General features: G+C 44.6%; 1 protein-coding gene and 1 long non-coding RNA gene across 6 annotated transcripts in view; one reads left to right on the top strand and one right to left on the bottom strand.

The window, feature by feature from the left end:
- Window positions 1-1,784, bottom strand: part of LOC140592728 (uncharacterized) — a 7,878-nt gene extending 6,094 nt beyond the window's left edge. Inside the window, exon 1 of the long non-coding RNA XR_011993178.1 lies at window positions 1,508-1,784. This is a non-coding gene — a long non-coding RNA (uncharacterized lncRNA). The remainder of the gene's footprint in view (window positions 1-1,507) is intronic.
- Window positions 364-25,333, top strand: ikzf1 (IKAROS family zinc finger 1 (Ikaros)). 5 transcript variants are annotated; one of them, XM_023825732.2, is made up of 8 exons: window positions 364-565; window positions 5,510-5,563; window positions 6,384-6,503; window positions 18,484-18,750; window positions 20,797-20,964; window positions 21,897-22,022; window positions 22,700-22,831; window positions 23,663-25,333. In XM_023825732.2, exons 1-8 carry the CDS (start codon window positions 421-423, stop codon window positions 24,367-24,369), a joined length of 1,719 nt encoding a protein of 572 aa, XP_023681500.1. In that variant the 5' UTR covers window positions 364-420; the 3' UTR covers window positions 24,370-25,333. The 5 variants fall into 5 exon arrangements, with proteins under 5 accessions (XP_023681500.1, XP_023681502.1, XP_023681501.2 ...); XM_023825733.2 differs by having other exon boundaries at window positions 365-565; window positions 22,697-22,831; XM_023825734.2 differs by lacking the exon at window positions 22,700-22,831.

Raw genomic sequence — 25,333 nt, 5'->3', positions numbered from 1 at the left:
GAAATGTCAACCAGCACCCATACGATTCAGATACAGAAACCCCAGGCAGACCCCAAGGAAATACGGCGAGCTGGAGAATGAACAATGAAATGCGGCTCTGGAAGTCGAAAAAGACGTTAGAGAATCTGACTTGTCCAAACAGAGGGGCTTCTGAGAAGCACTCCAGTCTCTAGCTTTGAGGAGTTCCCCCATCTGATTTGGCCGATAAATAAATAAATAAATAAATAAATAGAAGATGCTCCAGTCTCCGTCAGCTCCATCCCCTCTCATGCATGGCTGCCAGTGATGGTCTACTGGGTGTCATCTCTTATTGGCATGACACAAAGCCCGTGCCAAGCGCCGCTGCCTCGATTCTCCGAGCTAAAGCGGCCTCTGGATAAAAGCTTGCAAAATGACTCGTGTGAGCACAGAAAGTTAGAAATGTTAGGCTGGAACGAGGAAGTGGAGTGGAGAGGGGAGGGACCGCGGCTGCCGTTCCATAGCGCTGCTGCGGCGCTGCGACCTTCAGCACATGGAGCGGGGGACAGCTGGAAGAGCTTCGTATTGCAAACTCAAGGAATAGCAGGTAGAGTACCATTCATGATGATTTTTCTGGGCGACGGCAGGGAGACTAGTCTTTCACATAGTTTGTATTAACTCGGAAGGGAACAGTAAATGTTTGAAAGAAACCACCAGAAAGCGGAAAATGCATCTCCTGAAGTTCTGAGCAGGTGCGCTAGCGGGACTCAAATCCAGCCAGATAAGCGTGATACTGGCAGCAGCGGCAAGCTCACATGATATTCGATTTTTCTTCTAAAACATAAACGAAAGTGTGTCGTTAAAGAATGTCGGGAATATTTTGCCTGTGTGGTTATTTAAAAAGATTGGGGAAATCGTTATCTTATCCAGAAAAGTAAAGGAATTCTTTCATCATATTCCGAAGGTGCCGTTTTAAAATAATTGTCCAGGAATCGTTTACGTACTTTTTCAAACAACCTAAATATGAATGAATAATATTTCATACTGTCAAGAAATATTAATTACGTGGAAAAATCCGCTTGGCGTCAAAGAAAAAATAAGTTCGTTCCTTTCGCTTTCGAAGAGGGGACACCTGTTGATACGAGCCCGTCCGGCTTATGCCAGTTATTTCGGAGGCATTTCTAAGTCAAAAAAAAAGTTTTGCAGAGTTTCAAATGCGCGGCAACGTTAGAGAAACGAGCACTTATTGCTGAATATATATAAAGGTAGACAGCTTTTACTCCAAAGGAAACAAACACGTTAACCCCCAACTCTTACACAATATAGATATATGTAATGTTCTGAAATATGGTTTGTTGCGCAGTTTTTATACTGCACAAATTTGATCTTTTGTACCTACTAAATATGCAATAAAACTTTTTATTCACCTAGGCCTTTATAATGAGCCGAATGCAATAAAATATAACTTAATAAATCTACTTTTTAATGACGATCAGTTCATCGAACTGCATTGTAATTATCTGAATTAGATTATTAAATGTCATTTTACCTTTTTATTGTGTCTGGAAAAAGCGATTCCAGAGCACTCTCCCTCTTGTGATCCTCCCGTGACTGTTTATATGTTTCTATTTTTCTGCTCAATTTTTCAAGTAAGCATACTTGTATTAAATTTACAATCATGAGGATTTTTATCAAAAGGATGCTACTGTAGCGGGTAATTCGTATTAGCACTGGAATTTATCCCGCTTGACTCATTAATTCTATCGCTACAATTAGTGGGCAGGGCATTTTGTTGCAAGTTGTTTCTCACTTTTAGGGTCAACTAAAAAAACGAACCATTTTATAGAAGACTTACCTTTGAAATTTGGTCGTCTAACACTCTACAAGTAGTAGCTGGTTTGTCCTTTTAGTTGTGGGGATAAAATATTTTCACGATTCGATTTTTCTTATGGCAAAGCCCCATTAAGTGTTTTAAATGTGTTCTATTTTACACATTTTTAAAATGAAACGGTGAGAGCGACACAAAATTGAGTCCATTTCAGGACGGATTTCATCATGAAATTTGTTGTGAAAGTATCATACGGAAGCTGTGTTCTCTAGTTTTAAAATAAAAATAACGAACATTTGTGATAAAAAAAAACTAAATTTATTGATTACCCAATTTCAAATAAACTCGAATATGCGATTAGATAGATACCTAGTTCTCTTTTCAAATCTTTTAGAAAAGTAAATATCATGTCTGTCAAAGTTCCTTCCTATTTAACAAATTTGAATTATTCTCCACTTCTTTAATAGTTATTTATTAATAATGAAATGTATCCTTTATAAATTAGGTTTTGCGTTTTCCATTTGAATGGGTTTATCGAAAATTCATTACAAGTGAAATGGACGTATTAGACATAATTGCTCTTATTTAATTCACATAAAATTATTCTAGCAATATTCGAAAATATTTATATTTTACCTCTTTGGATAGTTTAGTGCCCAAAAATAAACTGTAAAATTGGCCGATGACAAAAATGCGGACGCCCGTCAGGGTACTTTGTTGTTCGTGTACTGGAGCAGATATCAGCGATTGGAAGGTAAGCAGGAGACGGCGCGCAGAAGCGCAGCCCCGCGTGTGCGGCAGGCGGCGTGGAGCTGGCCAATGTTTCCGCGCTTCAGTGGGGCAATCAGGTGTATCAGATGCAAATGGGGCCGCTTCAGGAAACCCCCATTTTAATTGCCCGATTTTTCCACTACACCCTCGAAACTTGGTTTCCTCGCATGTTCTGAAATGAACGGATAGAAAACTATAAAAGGAACTGAAGAGTGTATGTGCGACTTACAGCGTAACACCAAACCCAGAAAACTGACAATCAAGTCTGTAGAATTTAGCCAATATTATTGGGACACGGCTTATGCTTTCTCTACATATTACTGGGCAGTCACTGTAACGAAAGGAGCCCTTCAAGGTTGTTACTGGACAGGATGAAAGCCGAAAACTCATGCCTGTGGAAATACGTCCACTGCAGATTCTGTTAAACCCCTGCAGTTACAGCCTGTCTGTGGCCTGGACTGATTCTCAGACGAGCCGCCATTCCAGAAACTCCTTCGACTTTTAGCATGAATTTCACGACTGCTCGTGCGGTTGCATTTTGTCTGTTTAACGGCCCTGCTGCCACTTTCTACCCCCCCACCCCCCCTCGCCTGACCCTGTTTTCTTCACACTCTGCTCAGCACATACAGCCCTCCTGACCTCCCCCCCCCCCCCCCCCACGCCCCACCCGAGAGGTGGGACTGGAGACTGTGCCGCTTAACCCGCAGCCCTCTTCCTGCCTTTGAGCTTGTGGCGCTGTGTGCTGCGTGTTAAGGTCCCTGCCGCAATGGCTCTTCCTGCCAGGTTGGAATTCCCCGGGGCCTGAAGTATGGCCACCAGGGGCACCTGCAGGCCAGCTGCCTGACCTGCCAGGATGCTGGATCTGATCGTCAGCAGCATGGTGCTCCTAGCATGTCCAGTGCTCCCAGTGCTCCCAGTTCTCAGACCTTAATACTCACTACTTCCTCTCCACTTATTACTCTATAAGAAATAACTGAAAGCCGAGCACAGGAACTGAGGGAAATGACATCAATGGTATGGTAATGGAGGAGGCCCAGAGGAGGGTGTGGTGGAGCAGGGAAAGCAGCAGAGATGGAGGCAGTATCACAGGGAGCTGAGAGCCGAGGTCAGGGGGAGATGCTCGTTCATTAATCCACATGTACCAGACACGGAGGCAGTATCACAGGGAGCCGAGGTCAGGGGGAGACGCTCGTTCATGAAGCGGCATGTACCAGACACGGAGGCAGTATCACAGGGAGCCGAGGTCAGGGGGAGACGCTCGTTCATGAAGCGGCATGTACCAGACACGGAGGCAGTATCACAGGGAGCCGAGGTCAGGGGGAGACGCTCGTGCATGAAGCGGCATGTACCAGACACGGAGGCAGTATCACAGGGAGCCGAGGTCAGGGGGAGACGCTCGTTCATTAATCCACATGTACCAGACACGGAGGCAGTATCACAGGGAGCCGAGGTCAGGGGGAGACGCTCGTTCATGAAGCGGCATGTACCAGACACGGAGGCAGTATCACAGCGAGCCGAGGTCAGGGGGAGACGCTCGTTCATGAAGCGGCATGTACCAGACACGGAGGCAGTATCACAGGGAGCCGAGGTCAGGGGGAGACGCTCGTTCATGAAGCGGCATGTACCAGACACGGAGGCAGTATCACAGCGAGCCGAGGACAGGGGGAGACGCTCGTTCATGAAGCGGCATGTACCAGACACGGAGGCAGTATCACAGCGAGCCGAGGTCAGGGGGAGACGCTCGTTCATGAAGCGGCATGTACCAGACACGGAGGCAGTATCACAGGGAGCTGAGGTCAGGGGGAGACGCTCGTTCATGAAGCGCCATGTACCATTACTGGGCAATTTTGGTTTGATGGGGATGCTGCCTTTAGCCCAAATATGGTAAAGGAACCTCCAGCGAAAGCTTCATTCCAGGTTTCTGTATAAAGGTGCTGAATGCCTGCACCTGTAAAGAGATTCAGTTTTTAATTGGACCGAAGGGTACGTAAGAGCGCCGCCTGGAGGCATGCGAGGCTGTCCCTTTCCCTCTCTGCGCTGAGGAATGTGTGCCCAGGCTCAGTGGGCGTCCCCTTCGCCCAGGCCAGCTGTTAAACGGCACAGGGACAAAGCCCCGCTGCCCCCCACCCCCCTGGCGGCTGCGGTGATCTCGCCCTCCACGGCATGCTGCTTCCCGCAGTTCGTTCCAGATCCGTGGAGCCATCTGTCAGTGAAACAGGAAGGCCTGGGTTCCCCTTCTCCCCTGGGCCTGGTCGCGCTATTTCAAGGAGCTTCACTTCTCCCTGTGTGGCCCGGCCCCTCGCAGGACATCTTGGAGCTGCCGTGAGGCCCATCTGCTGTGGGCCACGCTGCATTATTAATGCGGCGGCTCAGGCCAGGCCGCGGCCTGCACTACATTGCCTCTCTTTACAGAAACTTCTTCATCCCCTCCCGCCTATACCACCCCCACCCCCCGTCACTCAAATTTTCTTGCTTTTGTCTCCACGCCTGCTCGCTGCAGCAGTGGCCGGACCATGCAGCGCATCCATGCGTGACCAATAAATTAGCAGCGACATGAGTACAGAGTAGCTGGGAGAGACCCGGGGTGGGGGGGGGGGGGTTGACAATACCGGCCACGATGACCTGGAGGCCAGTTAATTTTCTGCTTAATTTTGCACCAGTCAGTTTGCATTTTTGGATCATTATGCTGTGGGAAATTAACAATAAATAACAAATGTGGTCTGTAAAGCCCCCCCATCTCGACCCCCCCTTAGTCAGGCCCCAGCTCTATCAGTCCCATAATGAAAATGTCTGGAGTTTGCATGTAAGACATGTTTGGTGGGACACCAGGGTCCACCTCTGATGGGTTGGTGGTGGAGAGAGCGGGGGGCCTTTCTCCGGCAGGGCTGTCCTCACTACGCCTGATCACATACCAACACATGCTTCCCACTCTCTCCCCCCCCCCCCCCACAGAGTACCTTCACCGAATGGAGACGGAAGAAGCCCACGAGATGTCCCAGATTTCAGGTGAGATATACACACCACGTCCACCACAGCACATTTTCTGGCAAAGGGAGTGTAAACAGTGAGGCGTGAGAGTGCGCACGTGTGTGTGTGTGTGTGTGTTGGTCGGGGGGGGTTTGCCTAAATCACGTTTGGGGACAAAAATGTCCCCAAAGTGTAGTAAAACGTGAAACTTCATTACTTTTGGGAATATTTTTCAGGTCGCCATTTGGATAAGTTCAATTTTGTAAAAATCTGTGACTGCAAAAATGCCAAACCTCTGATATTTTGTTTGGTTACTTATGGTTATGGTTAGGGCAGGGTAGGGGTTAAGGTTGTCATAGTTAGCTTTAGCATTTTTCCCATTGAAATGAATGAGCGGTCCCCATACATGTGCGAGCGGGTTTGTGTGTGTGTGTGTGTGTGTGTGTGTGTGTGTATGTGTGTGTGTGTGTTTGGCCGGTGAACCTAATGTCAGCCCTGGGGGAAGTAGAGCGTAACACATCTGAGAAGGCAAATAGAAGGAAGGTGGTGGAGGCCGAAGACTCAGAGAGCATGTGCAGACTGACAAACCACATGCGGGCCGCAGGGGGTCCAGAAAATGACACGCGCAGTGAAGCCGTCCTCAGTTTAACTAAACTTTTCACAGCCATATCATGTGGTTCAGCTGCATCCAGGGCGAAGGAAAGGCCCAGTGACGCGAATCCTCTTTCCGTCCGTCATCTCAGCCATCAACACCCACTTTCCCATCTTCACTCACAACCAGCGTGGCTTTTTAAAACGCCCGCACCTGCGCTTAACTGTGCGAGATCAGCAGGAGATTAACGGGGGCTCTCATCCCCAGGGAGGGACAGTCCCCCTGCAAATGAGGTGATGGACGAGGCGGATGAGCCGATGCCTGTCCCCGAAGACCTGTCGGCCAGCACAGGACAGCAGCAGGCTATCAAGGGCGAGAAGACACTGGGTAAGTGATCCCATCTGCACCACCAGCACCATGCCTCTCCATGGTCAAAACCCAGATCACCCAAGCACCCCCCCATGTGACCCCACCTATTTATCCATGAACATGTGACCTGTGTCATAATCAGGCAGCTCTCCCCCCTCACATGCTCCCGCAGCAGGTCACAGCAGCATGTTTCCGCCATGTTGCCTGCATAACAGGCCAGGGCTGCCGGCCTTCTTTGCTTTTGCCACATGCTACAATATGCAGCTTCCAAGGTGTTCACTGTGTTGGGGGGGCACTCGTCCTAAGATGTTCCTGCTGTTTCCTGGCCTTTTGGGGCACTCTTTTCAAGGTGTTCACTGTGTTGGGGGAGCACTCTTCCTAAGATGTTCCCGCTGTTTCCTGGCCTTTTGGGGCACTCTTTTCAAGGTGTTCACTGTGTTGGGGGAACACTCTTCCTAAGATGTTCCCGCTGTTTCCTGGCCTTTTGGGGCACTCTTTTCAAGGTGTTCACTGTGTTGGGGGAGCACTCTTCCTAAGATGTTCCCGCTGTTTCCTGGCCTTTTGGGGCACTCTTTTCAAGGTGTTCACTGTGTTGGGGGAGCACTCTTCCTAAGATGTTCCCGCTGTTTCCTGGCCTTTTGGGGCACTCTTTTCAAGGTGTTCACTGTGTTGGGGGGGGCACTCTTTTTAAGATGTTCCTGCTGTTTCCTGGCCTTTTGTGGCACTCTTTTCAAGGTGTTCGCTGTTTTAGGGACTTTGGGGATACTTTTTCCAAGGCACGTTCACCATGTCTTGGGGGATTTTGGGACACAAAAGTGTTGTCTGCATTTTTAGGTATTTTGGGACACTCTTCCCAAACTGTATTGACTCACTTTTGGGGCCTTTTCGGACCCCTTTCTTGTTATCATACAACTTATCCTAGTTGTCACCAATTGCCTACGTGATCGCTCTTCTTTTAATCCTGATAAACTTATCAGTAAGTATTGTTACTGAAATATTTTGTATTCAGTTCTTGTTATTGGCAACATTTAATTACTTTAAGATGTTATACACAACAACATTCAACTTCTGACTTTTAACTAAAATTACACCCATACCTAGACCCCCGAACACCAGTCATTGGCCCTTACAATATTTATGTAAATCATTTACTTCAGAATGAATAAGCAATATATATTTTCTTGCTTATTTATTTGGATCTATACTAAATGTTTTAAATGATCAAAATTTACATGAAAAAAATTGAAAAATACAAATTTATGATAAGTATATAAATGTCATTTTAATTCTAACTTTAAAAATATTAAATGCAAATAATACAATTTAAAATAGAAAAGGTCAATTCACATTGTACTAGATGCTAATAATGTTATTTCTTTGCGCATATTGCACAGTGGAGAAATCATCAGTGAGTGCTTGCAATGCACACAGGGTCTGTAGCCTGTAGCTGGCTGTGAGTCTGTGGTGACTTTCATCAGGCCAGTAGTGAGCTGCTCTCTGGAGGGTGGAAATATTCATGTTAGGAATTAAAAGAGGAACATGGGTTTGTGTCTTGTAGGGACATCTGCCCAGTTGTTGGTCCTTTCTGGTTACTTCCTTGTCAAAAAAAATCGATGCTGTAAAGAATCTTAAGCACCTACAGCCCTGAGCCTGATAGACAGCAGAAGATGGGTAAATGCATGAATGGATCAGTAGAGTATAGCATTAAAAGTAGCTCAATTTAACTCCTAAAGTCACAAGAGGTGTGGGGGCTTTTTTCATTTCTTTGCCACAGGCAACAGTTCATAACCAAAATGTGATTTTAGAAAAACAGCACAAGTAGGCATGTATGCAAACCAAAGGACAACTGATCTGAATTTCACAGTCAAAATAACCCAACAGCAGTCTGCTGTTACACATCAGTTGTATAGTTACATAGATTTCAATTGTGTGATAAACTAACATTGTCCAGATTTGATAATCATAAATAGTTGATCTAATTGTTGTTTTGTGATTGAGTGAGACGTTATTGGTATAGGTGGTTCTCTACCTCCTATAATTTAATAATCTTTACTCTAATAAATTGTACACCCACCTCACAGAGTTAAATATGTCAAAATTATACTATCAGATGTGCATCAGTAGAGTCTTTTTTTCAGGTCATATTTATTCCCCATGTTGTAATGGACATTTCAATCACACTCATTGCCACAGAAGTATAGTAAGCAGAATGTGGAGAGAGACAAACACTGACTACAAGATCTGGGAGGGGGAGGAGCCAGCGGCGAGGGCACAGTTTGCCGCGTGATTATGAGCACGGTGTTTGTCGGGCTTCCTGCCCGGGGCCAGCTGCCTGTCGCTGAGGAGAGCTCCACACTACTCAGGGAACTCCAGTGTTATCCACAAGCAGAACTCTCCAGCCTGCTGTTTCTCACAGGGCACGCGAGCCAGGACCTGGTCTGTCGCCAACACACAACTATCAGCAAATGCCTGTTAAGTCGTATATCATAATAATATGTGCATCATAGAAGAATGATTTCTTATGTTATAGAAAATACTCTTTTCAATAAAATACTCTTTTCAATAAAAATGAAAGGAAGCTTCTGTGGGGGTGAAGCAAGCCGGTTGTTTTCTGCACAAAAACAGGCTGGGAAACAAGCAGCCTTACTAAGTGGTAGGAATGCATTTTATCAGTTTCTTGCAGAAGTGCAAAAGCAGTAAAACAGCCATGCATTTGGCACATTAGACTGATGCTGGTGTTTCTCAGGTGACGATGAACTGGGAAATGAGAAGCATCTGGATGCTGACGAAATGCAGCAAGCGAGCATTCTGTAAATTCAGGGGCTCTGGAGGTCACGGGCATTCTGTAAATTCAGGGGCTCTGGAGGTCGCGGGCATTCTGTAAATTCAGGGGCTCTGGAGGTCGCGGGCATTCTGTAAATTCAGGGGCTCTGGAGGTGGCTTTTATGTTCTCATACAAACAAGTTCACTTCATCTGAATTTCACACTGGTCGCCATCTCAGCTGTTGACAAACTGTGTCCATTTAACTCCTCTGCTTGACCAGGTGATAATCAGTTAATAAAAACTAACCAAACTAGTCAATGTCATATTTTCTAATGTTGAGTTTTCCTTTTTGGATGTTTTTATTATCAGTATATATAATCAAGTAGTCAAACTATAACATGTAAGAATTTTGCTGTTTTTTAGTGATTTTTCTGACTCTTTAGGCATTTTAAAGATATATTATATAAATATAAAATATAAAAAACCCATAGGCCTATTCAGTGTATCCTCTTCCTTTGTTTTTTTGCCAAAGGCCCAGTGGAGGCCAGCTCCTCTAATTTATTATTGACAGCTGAAAGGAATCTGAATTATCCTGGTATTTACATTCGTATTACCCATTCACCTTAACATCTCACAAAACATCTTTCTAACTAATAACTTCTTACAAAGAGGAAGAGAGTGTTGTAATGGCCTGTTTAAATTACAGTGGTGTTTTCAGCAGTGCTGAGGTTAAATGCACACTCAGAAGATGGATCTTAAGAGCATGGCAGTGTGATGGAACTAGGGCAGGTTATCATTGTACTTTGTGTCATTCTCTACATGCACCTGAGTGATGAACTGTTTGCCCCAGAGAACAAATGGAAAGAGAGCAACTTGGACTCTCTTCGCCACTTACGCCTTATGTTCAGTGTTTGTGTGAAGGCATGCACTGGAGCAGGATTGCAGTTCTTGTCCCAGTAACAGTCTTCATTACATGGTTTGGGGGGGGTGGCACAAGAAAAGGTGTTGTTCCTCAGTTTGGAAAACAGTGTCTTGCATTTCATTTGTCTCTATGACTGCTTCTCTTGAATTTCTGCATGTGTCCTTGTTGGAAAACTGTGTGTTATATATATCATATATATATATCCTATCACCAATTCAACCCAATTCAACCCATTTCGGGCAGTTTTAGTGCGTTCCATTTGCCCTCGGAACTCATATTTCGAGTCGGATTCCGGAGTTTTGAAGCCGGAAGTGACGACATGCGCTCCCGTTTCTCAGAGATCCGAGAAATATCTCGGAGCAGCACAGAGGATCCAGAGTTCAGAATCCAAGATGGCTGCGCCCTTTATCAACAGAAGGGAAAGTTGTAGTTTTATACTGTTTAAGCACTACTTCTCATTTGTGGCTCATTAAATCGGTCGCACACGCTATACCGTCCAACTTATCTGTGGATGTGTTGCTACGGAGTTTTATATGTAAAGCACCGCACGTAATGTTTTATCAACTGATATTGCTAACAATGGCAATTAACCGGGCTAGAATTGGACTTCATGATTAGTTGGATTATTTGTCGGATTTACAGTAGTTCGTGCTAATTGTAAGCGAACGAATATGAAGACCATTTAAACTGAGGTACCTTAAATCCGACAAGTTGTCCGGCTAAGCAAAAAATCTTGGTTTTTGATATGGGTCCATGGTATTGCACTTCTGTGGCAGATGGAATGCATCCGACTCATGTTCAAGATGTTCAATAAACATGTTAAGTGCATATATATTTAATTTTTTCTTGAGTCTGTTTGCTCATGCAAAATTAAATGTGATTAATATAGATTAAAAATTAATGATATTTAATCGTCATTATTCGAAATGAATCCACAGCAACCCTGTGATTAATCTGATTAAAAAAAATTATCGTTTGACAGCACTAATATATATATACACACACACACATACATACATACATACACACACACACACACATACATTTTGCTAAAAGGCTAAAACACACTTCAATACCAAGGCAGGTGTGATCTAACACTAAAATAACTACATTTTATAAGTAACATGGAAAAAATAATGTAAAGCAAATGCGATGCAAAATTGAAGCTGTACTATATAGATATTCACCTTCAAGAATAGGAGAGAGAGGCATGACGTGTTCCTGAATGACCAGTAAGCCTCTGGTTTGATGCACACTATGTGGACCTGTAGTGGATTACCACTTCCTTAAGATCAGTCTTCAGAAAGGTGAGAGAGGGAGAGAAATAGAGAGAGAGAGAGAGACATTTTGTCCTTGTTCAGTGCTCAGAAGAGTAAAAATGAACAAGAGAGGTAACAACAAGGACTCAAAGAGTGCTAATTAAATCCCATAATGACTTTGTACTTTGTCAAGGATTTTCATAAATATAATACTTGAAAAGTTGTTATGGAACAGCTGCAGTCAGGGCAGACATCACTGCTATAATGGAAAAGTTGCACCTACCCACAGATTTTAATATATTGACACACCAACAGAAGGCCACAAGCAGCAGTCAGGATGGGACTGACTGGCGGTCAGTACCATGTTTTCGTGCTTCCAGTACTTACCCCACTCTTCCCAAGTCTTCGATATCTCTAGTTCAGTGCTTCCCAGTCCAGGTTTTGATGACCCCAGGTCACATTTTTGCTCCCTCCCAACTCCCAGCATAGCCACATCAGGTAGTCGGTGTTTTAGATTGATCATTAGCTGGGAGGGAGCAAAAATGTGGACCGTCTGAGGTTCCCAACGACTGTATTGGAAAACACTGCTCTAGTGTATAGCATCCCATGGGTAACATTATTATTTAAATAGATGGTTCTCTGTGAAACTGAATTACGTAAGTTGGACGTATCTTCTTCTCACAAGTGCACATGGAGAGTGCGTGTGTGCAGGGCTCCCCATCATTGTGCAGGTTGGATGTGCGTTGTGTTGTCACTGTGTTCTGCATGGCCTTCCTCGCACTCTTATCTCCCGGGTGGCGAAATTCGCTGACGGACACTTAGGAAACTCTTGCACATCCTATTTCAGCTTCCTCTCCCATCTTGTTTTGGTCTGCCTCATTATGTGGGTGTGATTCCTCACAGCGAGAAGGACCCACATCCCCTCCTAAGTAGCATCAAGAGAGCCACCTGCGCCCCGACATTACACTGCGGCGCCACAGGGACCTGAAATCGCTAAAGAATTCAGGTGCTGCTCCTGGGCTTTTGACTCTTTTTTTTATGGAACATCAGCAGCGGTTTTGCAGCCTGACAGGCATCTGTCCTCCTGTGCATCCCCCCCAAAGACTGAGCAGGTCCTCCACCGGGCGGGAGCCTCGCCTTCAGGCTAACCACCAAACTTTCCGTTTGACTGTCGCGCTTGGCTCGTGCCGCAGGCCGTTGGGCCCACGTGCTCCACAGCTGTGCCGAGTCAAAGCGAAAACGTCAGGAATGGCAGAGCTGTTGAAGCCACGCAGCTAGACAGAAAAAGGGCAGCGCCTCTCAGGGCTGAGTGTTGCATAGACAGAAAATCTGCACCGTGCACGCTGAGCTTCCAGTAAATTCCGGTACTGTTTAATAGCTGATACCATGAAATTTTCATCCCCAGAGTGCAAGCAAGGTCAAAGAAAAATGCTTAAGAATTCTGTCTGTGTCTGTATAAAGTCAGTCAGTTACCAAGTGACTCTCCGGGTGATATCATTTAGTTGGCCCTTATCAAGCCTGTCTGACTGAATTTAATTGTGTTTCTAAACCAACTTTAGCTACAAAACCAGAAATAAACAAATAGATGAGAAAGCACATTGTAGGCTGTTAATAGAAGGGGTATGTTACTCATGCCCTTGTTTCTGTGTGGTCTAAGTTGATGTTATAGTTGAAGATGTTAAGCTAAGCTAAGTTAAGCTACGGATAGTGGTAGATAGTGTAGGGGAACATGAGGTGCTCTGTGGATTTGTGTGTGCGTAGTTTGTTTAAGTGAGTGCATGCTATTGTGTGTGTGTGTGTGTGTGTGTGTGTGTGAGCTGCAGAGCCTGCAGATCTAATCACCAGTGTAGGAGGAAGTGACTGTTTTATCTAGGCGCTGCATAGATACTGTGATAACCCCAGACATGTTCAGAGAGCTGAAGTCATTGCTCAGGCTCTCAGAGTCCATCAGTGAGCTGCTCTTTGCAGCACTGAGGCAGGAGCCACATGTGGGACGTGAAGTTTCGGCTGCTGTCTGAAAACTCGCTTAGGTCCCAAATCTTTATAGTCACACCAGTATCCTGGTAAGGAATGTCTGCTGGAAGCTTCTATGTTCAAGCATTTGTTAAATGTTCCCATAATGCTTGGAGTACATATCCAAGACTGCACCAATCAGCGGCAGTAACATATCCAAGACTACACCAATCAGCGGCAGTAACATATCCAAGACTGCACCAATCAGCGGCAGTAACATATCCAAGACTGCACCAATCAGCGGCAGTAAATCGGCAGGGAAGCACCGCAACCTGTGTTTGCCATCCCACGGGCTGATTAGGGCCGTGGAGCGAGGAGGCTCATGAGGAGCGTTTCTCAGACGCTAGGACCGCAGCGGGGCCTCGCAAAGAGTTGATGCCACCTCGGAGGCACGTACATGCCGAGTTCCCGAAAACGGAGTGTGCTTCGCAAAAAAAAAGAAAGAAAGAAAAAAAAGTGTGGAACGGCACACTCCCTTTCAGATGCTCTTTGCTAATCTGAGCTTTCCTTATCGAGACTGGCGCTCTCAGAACCACATCGATAAGTGTCGCGTCTGCGCGGTTTTGCTCGCGCTCTGCTACACAGCTCATCTTGCAGACTTATTTTTAGCATGTGAGAGCCAGAGTGCACAAACAGGAACCTTCAACCTGCCTTTTTTACTTCCAGACTGGCTCACTTTATTTCTGTCAACAGCCAAGCCGGTTGTCAACATTTCACCGTCTTTCTGTCTCATCCATCCATCATTTACAGCACCATTACATTTCTGACCTCAGCAGAATCTGCTTATGCTTATGTAGTTCCAGAATTTTCCAAAGCAAATTCAGCTACCTCCAGCAATCTGAAGTTTTGTCAAGTCCTACAAACTTCAGATCAAATACAGTAAATGCAAAGTGATCTAAATTCATTTTCCACAAATGGAAATATAATATTGTGGCTTTCTGAGAAGATCTAGATATGTGATTCCTGTAACTGGTAAAGCAGGATGTGTGACCAGGGGCCACATCAAGCAAAAGCTCTTCTTCCCATGAGGGAGCGTTCCTCAGTTTAGTCACAACTTCCCTATATTCCTACCCTGCTGAAGCTCAGCAGTACTGGTTCCCTCTTCCTTGGAACGCTCCTGTGGGTCTCTCTCATTGGCAGCGTGTCCAAGCCATCGGATCGGTACTCATCATGTCTCTCTCATGGGCTGCTCATCCCTGCTGCTGGGTCAGCATCCCACTGCATTATATAGTATACATTTTGTACCAATGAATTTGATTGTGTCGGGTATGTGTAAATATATATATATATATTTTTTTTTCCCCAACATTTGACAAACTCTCCTATCCAAAATGCTGGCCCGCTCCCCCAGCTGCATCAACAGTAAGTTTCTGGAGAGCCTCCTTTTAGGGGCCGCTAAAGTGAAAAGGTCCTTTCAGTTGGTGTTGTATAATTCCCTGTCTCCGCTTCCCTTTCTGTCACTTCTCCATAGTTCTCAGCATTTCAGTTGGGCTGCCCTTATGTCTGAAGCTTCCCCTTTTTCCCTGGATTCCTGTATTTCATTATTCACACTCCTTCCTCTTCACTTCGCACAAACAGTGGCGCGCGGATGGGGAAACATCGGTTCTACTTTGACATGCAAACCACAGCACACGAGTCAACTACTTGTCAGCTTGGGATTGAGGGCACAAGCATACAAAATGCACATTCTGGGGGAAAAATGGGCAGTCATAAGGAAAACTTCCTTTTCACTGTAGATGTGATAGAAATTTTATGGCTGCAAAGATGTTAGATGGACGTTAAGCCATAGGATTGAGGATGCAAAGGTATGACATGGATTTGAAGGTGTAAGATGGAATACATAAAGGAATAAGATGTTCTTTAGGTGTAAGATTGATGTCAAGGTGTTAGATGGAGGATATCTTTGTTTCATATGTGTAAGGTGAAAGATGCCCAGGTGTAAGCAGGGCCCCGCTATAGATTTTGGGCCCCATGAATGCGTATCATATTGAGCTCCCATTCCAGACCAGACCAATCCAGTCCCAAAAGTTTTATGGCACCTGCCACTCAGGGGCCCTTGGAATCATATTAAATTTAACCTTCCACTTTGGATGTGAAGCTGTAAGGTGTTTTCTGCCGGTGATATAGAAGATGTGAAAATGTAGGATGGATGAGAGGGTATAGTGTGGAATGGCTTTAAGGGTGTGACATCGATGTGAAGGTGGAAGAGGGATATCTATGGTGTAAGTGTAGTTGTGGTTGAAATACGCAAAGATATCTTGATGTTAACAGAGATTACCCGGTCATGACTAGAGTCTTGTTCACCTTCAATTGCCTTCTTATTTCCTAAAGCGGCGCTGAGAATTTGGAAAGGCACCGGTTCCGGTTCTGTGAAAGACAGCAGCTTGGCTCTTCCGTTGCCGGCTTGTGCACTCAGCTTCTCGTGGCTCCCTCCCCACAGGCCGGTCTGCGGTCCTCTTCCTGCTGCTCTGCTTCCTGTTTATCTGCCTGTCATTCGCTTTCTGAGGTGTCACGTGGCTGCAAGCGGCTCTCCAGGCGCAGACAGCATCAACAGAAGGAAACCGTATCTTTCTTATGATGATGTGGAGCACGCGCTGCCTGGGGAACAAGGCTGTGAGGCTGAGCTTAGGTCTGGCGTGTGTACCTGGGAGAAGGATATCATGTGTCTTTCGGGTTGGGGGGGTTCTTCAGCATGCCTGTGTTCCTGTGTGTGTGTGCGTGTGTTTAAGTGTGTGTGAGAGAGAGTGTGTGTGTGTGTGAGAGAGAGTGTGTGTGTGAGTGTGTTCATGTATGTGTGTGTGTGTGTGTGTGTATGTGCTGAGCTCTGGCAGTGTCATCTCATAGCATCTCCTCATTCTCTGCCCCACTTCACTCCCCATCGCTCCACTCAGGAACGGAAGCCCCCCCCACCCCCCGCCCCCCCGCCACGTGCACCTGTCTGTTGACCCTCCCACATTTAGTTGCACCTGCCTCAGTGCTGTAGAGCACTAGTTTAGAATCTGTGAACTGCTCCTGTCAGTGTGGCAAATCAATTACTATAGTCTTACTGCAATTTAAAAAGCATACTTGCTGTCAATTTACTGACTGAGCCATTACTACAGTTTTATATGCTGTAACTTTAAAGACTGAGCCATTATTGCAATCTTATATGCTGTCATTTTCATGACTGAGTCGTTTCTACAATCTTGCATGCAATACTTTTAAAGACTGTCATTTTCATGACTGAGCCATTACTACAGTCTTACATGCTGTCATTTTAATTATTAAACCATTACTACAGTCTTACATGCTGTCATTTTAATTATTAAACCATTACTACAGCTTTATACTGTTATTATAATGACTGAGCCATTAACCAGTGGGGGCTGGTGGCAATAAATTGAGGAGGTAAGAATGTAATATATTTTGCAATATTACAATAATGCATTTTTCCAAAGAGATAAAATGTATTTTTAAATTACAATAAAAATAACAATTAGTAATTTCAGTTACTTGATTCATAATTAATCTCAAAAAAAGAGGAAGCACTACAGTCTCAGATACAGTGTCACTATAAAGACTGAGCTATTACTGTAGCCATACATAGTGTTATTTTGAAAACTAAACCATTGCTACAGTCTTACATGCTGTTATTTTATTACCGGAGCCAATACTACAGCCTTACACACTGTCGTTTTAATGACCAAGCCATTACTACAGCATTAGATACTGTTATTTTGACGGAGCCAATACTACAGCCTTACATACTGTCGTTTTAATGACCAAGCCATTACTACAGCATTAGATACTGTTATTTTATTTACGGAGCCAATACTACAGCCTTACATACTGTCGTTTTAATGACCAAGCCATTACTACAGCATTAGATACTGTTATTTTATTTACGGAGCCAATACTACAGCCTTACATACTGTCGTTTTAATGACCAAGCCATTACTACAGCATTAGATACTGTTATTTTGACGGAGCCAATACTACAGCCTTACATACTGTCGTTTTAATGACCAAGCCATTACTACAGCATTAGATACTGTTATTTTATTTACGGAGCCAATACTACAGCCTTACATACTGTCGTTTTAATGACCAAGCCATTACTACAGCATTAGATACTGTTATTTTGACGGAGCCAATACTACAACCTTACAAACTGTCGTTTTAATGACCAAGCCATTACTACAACCTTACATACTGTTATTTTATTGACTGAGCCAATACTACAGCCTTAAATACTGCAATTGCTTTCGTAGTGACTATACCTTCCTGGGCCAGTTTCCTTGGTAATTACTCCATAATATAATCCTTGATATATATTTGTTTTCATTGGAAATTTTATATTTTTCCATGACAAAGCAAATCTTCTCACAGGTAATAAAAAATACCTGAACATTTATGTGAACTGATTCTGAAATATTAATTAGAATTAATATTTTTACAAGAAATACTTGAATTATTCTCAGAAATGCAAAATATATATCTGTTTTTAAACAGAATCATAATTCTGATATCATATAATTAAAGTGACTGTTAATATCTGACACATTATTGACCACTGGCTACATACTATACTTGACTTCCAAGTAAGTCCTGTAGGACACATCCTGTAGAATGAAGTAGATACATCTTATACTAAACCCAGACACATTATGAGATTGGTGTGAGGGGTGTGAATTGATGTCTGAATTAATTAGACATTGAAACTATTCCACGCTAGAGGAGTGGCAAAACTGAATGCCTGTGCTTGCTTCCTGTAAGCCATAGATAAAGCAAAGATGAAATAACCAGCCTCACTTACTAAAGGCTGTCCAACTAAAAACTATCCCTTAGTTATGCCTTCAGCTTCTTTCAGAATACGGTAGGAAACTATGAATAAACACTCTGTAAAATCAGTTTGTTTCCTATGTGTAAACTAAAGCGAAGGTGGCCCTCCAGTGGCAGCCTCAGGCCCTGTGCCGGCATGCCCCAGCGAGGTATAGTCACCGAAGGCGGGCTTACTGGGATACGTGCCTGTACTAAAAGCGGCCCTGCCCTCTCTTCCAGCCGCTAACGTAAAAGTAGAGGCTCAGAGTGACGAGGAGAGCGGGCACGTGTGCGAGGCGAGTGGGGAGGACGAGAGCGCAGACGACTTACGCATGGCGCTCCATGCCCCGGGGCCCCAGCACAGCGGCACCCATGTGGGCCCCGACATCAAGGCCTACTCCGCGGCTGGAGGCATCCGCCTCCCCAACGGGAAGCTCAAGTGTGATATCTGTGGGATAGTTTGCATTGGCCCCAATGTGCTGATGGTGCACAAGCGAAGCCACACTGGTAAGCCAACACCACATCCTCTGCTCTTCCACAACACACCCGTGTTTACTGACAGACCAGCATAGGGTGTAGATGGCAGGGTGCAGGATGTAGCGTGGAAAGCTGCACAAGGAAGCATGGAGGGTGTAGTGCAGAAGGCATGTGGGATAATGTTTTGGAAGTAGCGTGTGAAGTATCCAGTGGTAGGATGTACTGTGTTATACACAAAGTGTGTAGGAAGTAGTGTGTAGGAAGTAGCACGAGAAGCATGTAGGGGGAGTGTGAACAAAGTAGTGTGCAAATTATGTAGTGTGTAGGATGTAGTCTAGAATGCATTTTGTAGTGTGTATCATAACGTGGTAAGGTAATGTGGAACGCAAATAGTTAATATATTAGTGTAGTTTTTTGGATTATGTTAGATGTAGTATGGAGAACAGACTATGTAAGGTATATGGAGTAATGTGTGGATGTCACTTTCACATCAGTTTTGTATGTTGGTGTGTGTGTGTATGTGTGTGTATGTGTGTGTGTATATATATATATATATATATATATATATATATATATATATATATATATATATATATATATATATATATATAGAGAGAGAGAGAGAGAGAGAGAGAGAGATTGGGTAATTCTGAAGGAATTGTGTAAAGGGTTATCCTTTTCTCTGTAAAATTGGAAGCAGTAGTTATTGGTTTTACATTTGAAAACTTCTAAGCTCGTAATATTGCAGTATCCCAGGGTCACAGTTCAATCAGAGTTCTGATTCTGAACCTTATGGTTGACTAAACAGAAGAATTACTCCGGACACTGTGATGAGATGTATAGTAAGTAGGAAAAGATTATTTTATCTCACTTTAAATGAACTAAACCATGCATCTCAGTTGTGTTACTTGTTATATATGTTAAAGCAAAGATCTCAATCACTGTGAATAAAAAGAATAAAAACTTGTGTGCACTTCTGCAAAAGATGAGCCAGAGTATCATAAGCATAGTAATGAGTGCACCTAGAAAGGATGATCTTAATGCAGAATATATGGACCCTCATTCACCGTGGATTCCAGCTACTGGTGGAGCACATTTTTCACAGCGGTTCTGAATGGCTGATCTTGATAACTAATAAAACCAAAAATGGGGGGGGGGGAGAAAGTCAAGGAAAACGTAAAAGCTCAAGAACGATAATAAGAGATATAATGAAGAGGCTCTCATTTACATATAAAATATTCTTTCTTGAAACTGTGTGCCGGAAATCCATTTTTAATGAGATTCTTTATATATTTATTTAATATATATCTTTGCTGCTTGACTGGTGAGGCCTATGTTATAGACCCTTTAACAAAAAGCCACATTAACCCTTCTCCAGTGCGGCACAACATGAGAAGGCTAGAGATTGGTTTATTCCAGAACTGCTGATCAGGAAGAGTGCCTTTCAACACAAAGTGTTGCCTGAGCTATTTAAATGAGTCTGAATTTGCATTGTGATGCGGCGCTCTTATTTTAGAGACGAAGAGGAGGGAAAAATGAGATTCTCACATCAAATTGACCCAGGCACTGGTGCGTTGCAAGGCTGGCAGGTTGAGTCTGAAAGCCTCTTGTTTGATGGCGGTGACAGCGGCCTGTGGGACACAGGAAGCGGAGACTCACCCCCCAACCCCCCCACCCTACACAGTCTCTTGTTGGCTTTGTTTGCCCTCCTCACAAAGTGAAGCTTACTTTCCACCAGCTCTCAAAGCGTGCAGCACTGCCTCCTTGAGGCCATAAAAGGCACAGCAGCTATTTATGTCCATACCAGAGACGTAGATGACAACACATAACATATTTATAAAGAGAAGTTAGAGGCCTCTGCTTCGCCTCCATCAGGCACATAATGTGTGCTTTTCATTAGAAGGACAGATACATTAAACAGCAAGCAAGAAATAATCGTCTTTCGGGGGGGCAGGTGTGACTTAAAGCTGTATTATTATGAGGCACATGATGACTGAGGGTGCGCAGGTCCTGAATCAGCAGATTATGTTGATAATAGCTGTTCCTCGTCTAATAGACTTTATTCTGTCTCCACAGGTGAGAGGCCTTTCCAGTGCAACCAATGCGGAGCCTCCTTCACCCAGAAGGGCAACCTGCTGAGGCACATCAAACTGCACTCTGGAGAGAAGCCCTTTAAATGCCATCTGTGCAACTATGCCTGTCGCCGTAGAGACGCCCTCACGGGGCACCTGCGCACACACTCAGGTAGGTGTTGGCCTCTGCCCCGAGACATGCCACACCTAACCTTATGACATCATTATGACATCACTATGACACTGTGCCAGTGAGTAAATAAAAGCTGGGTACTAAACACTGTTAGTCACTGTGAAGATCTTTCATATTTCTCACATGCATACTTTGGATATTTGGATGGTTGGATGGACTGAGACCACTTGATCATGTGAGGATGTGGGTCCTAAAAAATACACTTTTGGTGGCCACTTGATTGTGGTTCGGTGTAACCATGAACACACTACCAACATGGGCCTCATACTGAAGGATGGAAGAGATTTCCAACTAAGATTTAACTTTGAATTTAGTCACAACATCAGCAAGTTCAGAGAGGCATGGTGGTGCACTGGATGGCACTGAGGCCTCCCATCTCCAAGGCTGGCCTTTCACTGGATGGTACTGAGGCCTCCCATCTCCAAGGCTGGCCTTTCACTGGATGGTACTGAGGCCTCCCATCTCCAAGGCTGGCCTTTCACTGGATGGTACTGAGGCCTCCCATCTCCAAGGCTGGCCTTTCACTGGATGGTACTGAGGCCTCCCATCTCCAAGGCTGGCCTTTCACTGGATGGTACTGAGGCCTCCCATCTCCAGGGCTGGCTTTTCACATCCTGTTTCTGCTTTATGCTCCCTGTGATGCATGGGTTTCCTCCAGCTACTCTGATTTCCACCCATGATTCAAAGACATGCAATTACGTTGACTGGCATCTCTAAATTGCCCATAGTGTATAACTGTGTGCACTAGTACATACAGGTTACGGCCCATGGCTCACTCCCTTGTGCACTTTGTTGCCTGAAATAGGTCCCAGTTCCCCAGTATAAATACGTACTTGATAAGCGCTAAGAAGATACATATATGGATTAGTAAAAAACCATTCTGTGCTGAGACGGCTTTGCCTTTCTTTCAGTTGGAAAGCCACACAAGTGTGCGTATTGTGGGCGGAGCTACAAACAACGCAGCTCATTGGAGGAACACAAGGAGCGCTGTCATAACTACCTGCAGTGCATGGGACTTCAGAACAGCATCTACTCAGGTTTGTGTCTGAGCATGTTGACCAATCAGATTCAAAAGTCTGAGGAGTGGGTGTGGCTGCTACCAGCAATGAGAACAGAACACCCAGTTATCATATCAACCAAAGACAGGCAAAATTCTAGCTACCAAAATCAGGATTCATCTTTCTCATTGATTGTTAGCTAGTGTTATGTTTTGTTGTTGGTAAGGGTAGAATTTAGAATATTTTAGCACGTGCAGAACAGGCCATAAGGTTGGGTTAAATTCTAAGATGTTGTAATTTGTCTGAAAGAAATTTGTTTTTGAATGACTCATTGGGTTTTGGTACTGATTAGGGAGCTGCAGCAGCACATGCGGTTTTAAAAAAATCTTTTTGCCAAATAGTATTTATAAAGACGGAATAACACGAGTCGTTAGAAGCATATTCCCTCAGGTATCTGTAGGTCTAGTCAGAGTAGATCTTTGTGGCTGTAGATGTTGGAGGGATGCGGAGTGGGCAGGACAGGAGCCTGGGGGTCCTCATGTAGGCTCATGCATCAGCACCGTTAACATTTCTATCATCTGTAAGTTGAACGTTACGCTGATAGCACACCCAGAGACACTATGCCACGGAAAACACTAAACATTTTTGTGGATTTGATGAGACAGATTTTACTGTCTGGAACCTAAATCTGACTTTTCTGTCTTACTTTCCAGTAGTGAAGGAAGACAGCAACCAGAATGAGCTGAGTGAAGACTTAAGCCGTGTGGGGACAGAGAGAGCCTTGGTGCTAGACAGACTAGCTAATAATGTAGCGAAACGTAAAAGTTCTATGCCACAGAAGTTTGTGGGTAAGGGCCAAAGTCTGCTTCTTTTGTGTGTCCATAGCAAGTAGGAGTGCTGTAGCTTCAACCCCCTGGTGCAGCCTGCTCATACCAGTAGGGAATGGGCACTAAGCTTGTGCCTGCACTGGCCATCTGGTTGCCTTACATGCCATGTTAACTGGGATCCCTGTTGCTCTTCTGTCAGTCCTCTACAGCACATCAGGGAAGCAGTAGATGCACTCAGTGGCTACAAGTCAGCATTGTTTTAATTATAACACCAACTTATGATCAGAATTGAGGATAAACTCTAATAGCTGTAGTATTACAAATTGTAAGTATAATTGTGTTTATCTATGAATTGTCTTGAGCTTGAAATCTACTGCTGTAAGTCATAGTGCCTGTTTTTGTGGGATAAAACCCTTTTCTTACATGTCCCATAAAATAATGGGCAGTTACTAAAGAGGCCCTCCTCCACATTCAGAATCAGAGAGAACTTCGGAGGAGCCACTCTAGCCAACGCCAAGCTGTCCATCAGTTGTGCTTGTGTGTGTGTGCGTGGCTTTGTGTGGCTGAGGCCAGTTGGGGAGATGTCATGACACAACCTGACGTGTCTCCCTTTCTCCTCACTAAATTACCTCTCAGTGTGGCCTAACACACCAGCTACAAACTCCCCAGGCAGGTCTCAGGGTGGTCTACAGCCATGGTCTACAGCATAAAGGAGAGAAACTTTTATTAGAACAAAAGTCTCGCTTAGCCTATCAGGACAGGAGGCTTACATGAAGTAAGTGTATATGTGAAGCCTAAGAGCAGCCGGTGACCCCAGCACAAACCCCCGCCCTTTCCTCTTCACACCCACAGGTGAGAAGCGCCTTTCTGACCTGTCTTACGATGGTGGATCGGCAGGATTCAAAGACAGTGAAATGATGCAGCCGCATGTCATCGACCAGGCCATCAACAGCGCCATCAGCTACCTGGGGGCCGAGTCCCTGCGTCCCCTGGTGCAGCCGTCCCCCGCTTCCTCCGAGGTGGTGGTCAGCCCAATTTACCCCCTGCACAAACCCCCACCTGAGGCATCGGGTACCAATGGATTGTCAGCAAAGGACAGCGCCGCTGAGAACCTGCTTCTGCTGTCCAAGGCCAAGTCTGCGTCCAGCGAGCGGGACGCCTCTCCCAGCCACAGCGGCCATGACTCCACCGACACTGAGAGTAACAATGAGGAGCGGCCAGCAGGGGGCACCAGCCTCATCTACTTGACCAACCACATTGCTCCAGCTGCCCGCAATGGCAGCCTGGTCAAGGAGGAGCAGCGTCACTTGGAGGTGCTGCGTGCAGCAGGTCTAGAGTCGCCGGCCGACGGGCTGAGGGTGCTAAGTAACGAGGGGGAGCCGGTGCGGGTTTACCGCTGTGAGCACTGCAGGGTGCTCTTCCTGGACCACGTCATGTACACCATCCACATGGGCTGCCACGGCTTCCGTGACCCTTTTGAGTGCAACCTGTGCGGCTATCGCAGCCAGGACCGCTACGAGTTCTCCTCTCACATGACCCGAGGAGAGCACCGCTACTGAGCAGGTACAAATGTACACACACATACAGAGGCAAGCGCAAAGGTACACTGTGCAGACTGAGGCATGAGGACACACACAGGTGCATATACATACACACAGCAAGGCACGAGTACACACACTCATGCCCACCAGAACAGTTTGAGCCCATTATTTTCATTGATTTCATTTACAGTATAAGTGTAAGATTACGGGAATACTGATCATTCATACAGGAACTCAGTCTGACCACTGAATGGCAGTATTATTGACATATAAATGAATCTAGGTTATTTGAAACCTTATAGATGAATGCAAACATCACAATTAATAGATTCATGGCAAAAGAATTGGTTGTTAAACACAAATATTTCCTACAAAGCATATGTGCGGTTAGAATAATTGCAAAGTTAAGTCTCAAAAAAAGCATGTGGTTCATAGGTAAGAAGGTAAACGTGGTCATGTTAAACTCATAAATAAATATTTTTATATACTTTTATGAATTGCACCTTAACATTGTGGTTTTTTGGCTCATTTAAATGTATTTCTTTTTTATATTATAAAAATAGAAGTACAGCTCTTATATTCCTCCAGTTGAAGGCAGTCTTGGCCTGAATGTGTCATGTGTATTGTGAACAAATCTTTGAAAATGCTTCTTTGACTTGTGCCATAGTCTTCCATAGTCCCTTGGCCTTGCAGACTTGGCCATCAAATGACCTGTTAACTGCATGTACATATGGTGTAAATTATATATCTGCAGAACATACACCTGAGGTGGTGGCACATATTTACGTGCAAATATGTACATTTAGGCTTGTTTTAATACCACTGTTTAAAAAGAGTCTCATTTTTTAATACTGATTTTTTTATTTGTGTTTTTGGATTGTTTCTTTTATTCTAAAAAATGTTTGGATTTCATTTTGGTTTAGAGTAGCGTGGTTTTCTCGGACAATTATTTCCCAATATTAAAGCCTGACTTCTCCCTTCA

The sequence above is a fragment of the Paramormyrops kingsleyae genome, chromosome 9 (assembly GCF_048594095.1).
Source record: "Paramormyrops kingsleyae isolate MSU_618 chromosome 9, PKINGS_0.4, whole genome shotgun sequence".
NCBI classification, from domain to species: Eukaryota; Metazoa; Chordata; class Actinopteri; order Osteoglossiformes; family Mormyridae; genus Paramormyrops; species Paramormyrops kingsleyae.
The sequence above is the reverse complement of the archived record's forward strand: the minus strand, read 5'-3'. Positions and strand labels throughout refer to the sequence as shown.